The 7,709-nt window shown below is 34.9% G+C and overlaps 1 protein-coding gene across 1 annotated transcript in view; it reads left to right on the top strand.

The window, feature by feature from the left end:
- The first annotated feature begins 722 nt into the window (after positions 1-722).
- Positions 723-7,709, top strand: part of LOC106475638 (ileal sodium/bile acid cotransporter-like) — an 11,559-nt gene continuing 4,572 nt past the window's right edge. Inside the window, exons 1-2 of the mRNA XM_013936318.2 lie at positions 723-1,731; positions 3,115-3,286. Coding sequence (XP_013791772.1) covers positions 1,168-1,731; positions 3,115-3,286 — 736 coding nt within the window. The 5' untranslated portion in view covers positions 723-1,167. The remainder of the gene's footprint in view (positions 1,732-3,114; positions 3,287-7,709) is intronic.

The following is a 7,709-nucleotide window of genomic DNA, read 5'->3' as shown; positions in this document are numbered from 1 at the left end:
CGCAACAGTATCAAACTGAATTTTTGTTCAATAAAAATCTTTCAGATGCGACTGTAGCTTTATTCCCCCAAAAACTTTGTCTTCAAAATAAGGGCGCGTCTTACACACCGGTGCGTCTTATATTCCAAAAAATACCGTAATTTGTACTTCACACGTTTTAGTATTAGTCACATAAAAATACTTTAAATGTAAAAAAAAATATATAAACCAAATTAAAATACATTTTTGTAATTTTTTATGTATATCATGCCCCCGTTTCGATTAGCTGAAAGTATCTGTAATTACAACGCTAAAAACCATGGTTTGATCCCCCGCGGTGAAAAGAGCACAGTTAGCTTTGCGCTAAACTTTCTATATAAGCAGCTCTTTTTCTTTTCCAGTACTCTCGTACATAACCAAGTTATGAATAGAACGCCATAACATTCAAGTATGTGTTTCATCTGCTGATTACGTCACCAGCACGTGCACTTTTAATTTTGAGTAAAAGGAAAAAAGAAGAAGCGGAAAACGGTATAATTTGAAGAATGTTTTGTCCTAATTAAAGGTATATCCACAACAATACAAAATACCTTTGTAAAAATCTCAGCATTCAATATCAGTATCTTAAGTTCCTACTGCTGCCGCTTGAACAGAGTTTGTTTATTTTAGCGCAAAGTCAACTAATGGGCTATCTGCACTTTATCAATTGCAGGGAGCCAAACCCCGGATTTTGTTGCTATAAGTCCGTAAACGTACCGCTGACCCATTGAAAGACCGTTTGGACAGACAAATAATGAATGTAAATTTTTCCGACTTGAATTACTAATAACGCGAGTACATTTTTGCTTATTATTATATTTTTTTTTGAAAGTTTGAATGAAAGTCAGCTGCAGAAGCAGAAGTAGTAGGCGGAGCTCTTTCGTCATCGAAACGTCACAGCTTGAGAGCGAACAACTCGTTTGAGTCGTTTCTCAATTTTCTACAGTCAGTGGCGGTTGAATTTCGAGGTTGTTGGAGAGATTTGAAAATACGACATTAGGCCGTTTTATATGATTTTATAAATTGTGTCTTAAACGCTCAACACCATTCCCTGTATTTTTTATGGTTAATGTTAAGTCATTATTTTGCCAATTCTATAAGTGACGTTCCTGAATCAACATTGTCTGATTTACGTAGCCGAAGTTCGTTATGTGTCCAGTCGTACTACTTGCGATGATCTCTAGCTTCTTACTGCTCTTCGTAGAATTAGCAGCCACCATTTCTGTATCTTTCGTTCCAGGTTATGTTAGCAAACTGAAAGTAGGCGAAAAGAAAAATGTAAGCTTTTCAATCACTGATTTAAAGCCAGCAAAGCACGACTACTACGAGCTATTAGTGGCCGATCCTAGTATCGCTACTATTGTGACAAGTAAGATTTTTAACGTGACTGAACTTGAAAGTCGCCAAACCAATGGAGAAACTTTCAACGGAACTTTTACGTTGGAAGGCAGATTTCTAGGATATACAGATGTTCAAGTTAAGGCACTTCCTAAGTATGATAGCGAGGATGAGAAATCGAATCCGTTACAAATAAGCGTTGTTCGAAAGGAAAATAAGTTGAATACTGTGTTCATAGCATCTGTAGCAATTCTTGTTTCACTAAGTTACATTAATATGGGCTGTGCGTTGGACCTGAGAGTCATAAAAGGAGTTTTAAAGAGACCTGTTGCTCCAGCAGTGGGATTTAGCTGTCAGTATTTAATGATGCCTTTGGTGAGTATCGCAGTAGTAAATTATTTTTAATACTTTCAAATTTAAACATGGCTGAAAATATTCATATGTGTACGCGTATTTGCATTGGGGGTGAGGGGGGGGGGTTGGAGCGGATTTTTACGGGGTTATCACAGATTTATCAAGTAGTTGTAAATTCTACAACTCTGCAGATCACTAAGCACATAAAATATTAAACCGTTATCATTACTGTAGCACTTTTGCTCCGTGAAGTTCACGTGATTAGTTAACAGGTAAAACTTCCCACCTAACCAAATACGAAGTGTAACTAAAATACCAATAAATGAATAAGCTTGCAGAAGAAACATTTTTAACTGTTTATTCGATCTCGAGCCTCCTGTAGCTATGGTGTATGCTAATAATAATATCTATACCTCAATAAATTTCGTAAGTATTCAGCTGTTGTCATGGGTTATTCAGTTTGGGATTATTTTGTATAAATAACTAGAAGTAGAACCAGTGGTTAGATCAAAGTCTAGCCTTTGAAATTTCTTCGGTGCGCTTCTAACGCGTACTTAAATAAAACAACAAAATACAGTCTCAACACATCTAAAATGCTGAATAAACCGATGTGAGGAAGAAGCATAGCTAAGTCTTTTTATTTTATTTTAGAAATTACTGTTTTGTGTCTAACAAAAAAGATCTTTGTCTGTTAAGAACTGGCCTTAAAAATATGTAATCACGTGACAGAGTTGTGATGAGTGAACTAGATTATTTACTTGTGACTTTAACCCTTTGACTGCGGCTGTTTTAAAAGCGCACGGAATTTTTGCGATGCGCATACTGTATACAGCGAATCAGCAGACAGTGAGTTAATGATATATTAAGATTAAATGTACAATATACAGAATGGCCCAAAAACAGGCAGGTATGCAGTTGCATATGGACTTTTTCTTCTGCGGAGTACTCAAGGACAAAGTGTACAGTAGGAAATCGCAGAATGTTCATGAAATGAAAGGTACGCAACAGACGCATTTACAGAACTTGATAGACAGATAGACTTGTGTCAGAAAATTTGCAGAAGTGTAGCAGGCAGACTCCAGGATTGTGTAAATAGCGACGGGTTTCAATTTGAACACCTGCGGGATGAACTTTCCCATAATTCTAATTTCCATGTCGTGTGTAAACCAGCGTTAAATATATTATCAATTGTCAAATGTATACTTTAATTTTAATTTAATTACTTTAAATACAGTATTAATCATCGACTGTATACCTACTTTTGGGCTACACTATATATGTATATAGCTTGTTGATTTTTCTAATACTAATATCTACTCTTAATTATTCTGTACTTATAGACAAGCTTCTAAGTTTCCATGTGGAAAATTATAATTTTGTGTTTTTATTAATTTTACTTTGCAGATAGCTTATGGAATTGGCCAACTCCTGTTTGACACACCTATACTTAAATTAGGGTTATTTGTGTTTGGGTGTAGCCCAGGAGGTGGAGCTAGTAACATGTGGACTGTCCTGCTTAAAGGAAATCTCAATCTTAGTGTCACTATGACCTTTATAAGTACCCTTGCTGCCTTAGGTAAGTTTAAAAACAAAAATAAATCATTTTGTATCTTTTTGACAACTTTATAATGGATATAGATTGTTTCGGTAGTATTGATTAGTCAGTTTTTCCACAAATCTTTATTGTATTGGATTACTAGTCTCAGTCTGTTTTTCCGCATTTAAAAAGTTATTCACAACAGGATGTTTATAAACAAGCCGCTTTGCATGGTGTAATAGTTAGAGCAAACTGTGGGTCGCTGAAGCGAAACCTGACATCGAGCATGGTCGTCCTTTCAGCCGTAGAGATGTTATAATGTAACAGTCAATTCCACTATTCATGGTGAAAGAGTAATCTAAGAACTGGCGGTTGGTGCTGCTTGACGATGATAGGGATAATGGAAATAACTTTAATAACTTTGTCATAAAACAAGAAGAAAGCCTTTTATTGTGTGTTGTTTATTTACTTTGTTACTCTAAGAATAATTATATTAGGGATCAAAGAAGTGACAGTAGTGCCACTTGTAAAGTTATTTACTTTGTTAATCTATGAATAATTATATCAGGGATCAAGGAAGTGACAGTGGTACTACTTATAAAGTTGTTATAGTGGGTTACTTGGTTATTTTGTATTAATTTGAGGTGTAGTGTGCAGGTACACCACTTTCCAACAGATAGCCAACAGTTTCCTCAAAAACATAGGTTCAGCCAGTGTGTTCAGGATAAATCGAACACAGTTAGCAAAGGCAAAACAAGTGAAAAAGTACAAAAATCTTTATTCACAAAAAAGGATATTACGTATTTCACTTACTGGACAGCTTGTTACTTTCTGTTGAAACTTCAACGTAGCGGTGGGCTAAAGGCTTTCAAGGTACGTTTTCATAGGTCAAGGACTGCAAGAATAATGTTATACCACAATTTCAAGTCAGACAAAGGTATCCTAGTGTGGTATCACGTATTCCACAGATTACCTATTTCAACAGCTATTCCAAGTAACTTCTCCGAAACAGAGAACTTCAATTCATATAATCTTGCACAAGCACCTATGAATCCCCTTTAACATTGGCTTGACCAGCCCAGGGAGTAGATACAAACACAGGATCAAACTGGTACAAGCATCTATGCAATAGCCTTTAGCGTTGTCTTACGTAACCTCTGAGTAAGCGATTAGTGTGTGCTGACAATGGAAATTTATAAACATTACCCGAATAGTATACCTTACAAAAGATACATCCTATACTGGCTATGGAAGGATGCAGTTAAAAGTTATTTCCATTATGACATAGAAGTTTGTTTGTTTGTTGTTGTCGTTTTTGGATATTCGCGCAAAACATTTCAAGGTTCTCTTTGTGAGTGTGTTATGTTTTTTACACAAACGGTCCATAATCTTAAATTAGAGGAAAGGTAATAGCATTCACTTTTGGGCCACTACTCTTGTCTGACCGAACAGTGGTATTTTACTACCATCCTTATAACGCACGAACGACCCCAATATGCCAGCACGATTTTTTCTTTTCTTTTTTTTCTTTGCGTTAACAGGACGCGAAATATAGACCAGCAGGTACATATTTAGACCGTTAACTCACTGGACTACAGTCGGTTCAATTCAGCAGTACCAAACAATCCTAGGCCAAGGCAGCTTTTTCTGAGCAATTTGTATGTATTTTAGTATTATACATGTAAAGTTGACCTACATTTTCCCTGCGAAACATGTTTTACGCCCTAAAGGTAAGCCGGGCGTTAAATATTAATTGATATGTTGTTTTTGTTGTAATTAAAAAATACTGGCTTGGAGAATTTTCAGGTGTTAGATATTATTTTAAGCACGGTGCGTGACAAAGAATAAAAAATAAGATTATTCAGGTTCTGTTTCAATTCAATTTTATACACGTACTAGATACGTTGTAAACATTTAATGATTTCTAGTAGTTTAGTTCATGAAAAGCAGAAACAAGACGATGCTTATACGAAGTATTATTAATTGTAAAAAGAAACATCTAAATAAATATACGCAAATATGATAGCATAACACTAATAATAGTATCATAATTATACTTTTTAATTTGATATAAAAATAACCAACTAAATCATACATTTAATCAAGTTTCTGTAATACAACTTAATTTTTCAATGACTTCATTTTATTTTAGTATTAGGTATTTATTGCATTCCAAAATTTTACCCTTAAATAATTTATTGAATTTAACCAATTGCTTTTTTTAAAGTGTTATATATAAATCAAAAATAATTCTTAAGTCATGACTATGAATGCCTTTGTTGTTTTTTAAGAGCTGTTGAAGACTGGGTATATTAATTAATTAATTTCATGTTTGGGCCCGGCATGGCCAGGTGGTTAGGGCGCTCGACTCGCAATAGGGACGCGGGGTCGAATCCCCGTCACACCAAATATGCTCGCCCTTTCAGCTGTGGGGGCGTTATATGTGACGGTCAGACCCATTATTCGTTGGTAAAAGAATAGCCCAAGAGTTGGCGGTGGGTGGTGATGACTAGCTGCCTTCCCTCTAGTCTTACACTGCTAAATTAGGGACGGCTAGCGCAGATAGCCCTCGTGTAGCTTTGCGCGAAAATTCAAAACAAACAATTTCATGTTGACGATAAAAAATAGATCAAGTAAGCGTTTTTTTTTTGTATCTTTAAATAAAATTAGGCATATTTTTCAGTTCAACACTAACCCCGAATTATATTAATCGCTTTATAAGTAGTCTGCGAGTTCGAGAAAGATCGGCGACAGACCCTTTAATTTATGTACGAAGCTTCCATTCTTCACATGCAGGTTATTTCCCATGTAGCTTTCACATACGGATCCAAAGGATTGTAATCCTGTCTCTAATATGGAACACTTCATATAAAAATTACGGTTTTATCATTAGCTGAAAGCTCTCTGACTTTGCAATATCCTGCAGCCTTACAACAATATTCGTACCCCAGTGGGCTAGTAGACATTTTGTACAACAACATATTAAAAGCTTATAAAAGTTTTTAAAAAGTCTAATGTTAGGTCGTAAAATAACATTAAAACTTTAGTTATTGATAGTATTAAATATGGTAAAGTTTAGTCCTAAGTATACTAAAGCAAAAAACGTCCACAAGCTATAGTGTTAATTTATCTGTCTATCAAATATATGTCGTACTTAATAAAGGCTTAACTAATGTTAGGCCCAAGACAAATGAACTTATAGATTTCGGTGTATGCAATTAGAATTATTTTGTATTATTCTAGAAATCCTGTATTTAAAAAGTACTGTTGCAATAAAGATACTAATTTGACTGCAAATGTTTTGCAGGTTTCTGCCAGTACGTGAATAATGTACGAACAGGTGAATACTACGCATAATTTTAATTTCTAATGTATTTTTATGTACAAGAATATGTATTTACACAGATGCGCATCTTATCTGGAGCATTGATATCGTGGAGGATTTATGGAAAGTTTGTCAAGACGCGTTGTCTAATCTAAAAACTTGATCCGTTGTTAGGAAATAATGTGTAACCAAGGGCACTGTCCTGAACACGAATGGTGATACTGATAACTTAACGATAGCACGTGACCTGGAATATTGGTTATCGAGACGTGCAATTAATATGGTAATTAATCCATGGGCCAGGTGGTCAAAAATGGGGTCACCGGTACCATATCGGAACTAATTTTGTAATTTTGAAAACACGGGAGTTCTTCATTAGATAGGAGATAACGTCTACAACTTGTATTTTTCGTACACGTACAACAAAATACAGTGTATTATTTTTCAAAGTAGTTTAGCCAATTTTAGGTTCTGAATTTTAAGTATCGCTTTAAACTAAGTCCATAGGAATGGGGAAGGGGAGGGTAAAGCAGTCAAATTAAAACACATTAAGAATTAAACAATATTATTTACCGTATGAATTTTTTTAATATTTCACGCATGTGCCAAAATTTCAAACAAAACTTGTGCCACATACCTCTGGCTGGCCACTTCTGGTATAGCAGCACAATATTTTCTCATTGGAAACACTGTCTTTAACGCAGATGATGGATTTAATTGAAGATTATCAAGCATTTGTCTGGTGTAAATTGCAAAATTGATATTAAATAATTTTTATAGAAAACAAAATAGTAGGTCGACATATTTTGATTCGGGGCAAATTTCAAATCTTGATTAGGTCTTTCATATTTACAGTAAAGTTATTATGAGAACACTAAAATTATATTTTAATTGTGACGGAAATGTAGAATATTCTCATTTCCAGGGTGTGTCGCGAAAAGCCTGCATTTGGCAAGTTAATGTTCTATATACCTGAAAAGTTTTTCGGTGTACAAAACTTGAAGATAGTTTTCATATGCGGAAACATCTGTTAGCTGAGTTCTTGCGCAGATCTTAAAATATAACGTTGAGGAAACATCGGACATGTAGATGTGTAGATCTTGAAAGTCGAGTTGTTCAAAACTTGAAAATAGCGTT

Source organism: Limulus polyphemus, unplaced genomic scaffold, assembly GCF_000517525.1.
Source record: "Limulus polyphemus unplaced genomic scaffold, Limulus_polyphemus-2.1.2 Scaffold8904, whole genome shotgun sequence".
Classification (NCBI taxonomy): domain Eukaryota; kingdom Metazoa; phylum Arthropoda; class Merostomata; order Xiphosura; family Limulidae; genus Limulus; species Limulus polyphemus.
Note: the sequence above shows the minus strand (reverse complement) of the source record. Positions and strands in the feature narration are given on the sequence as shown.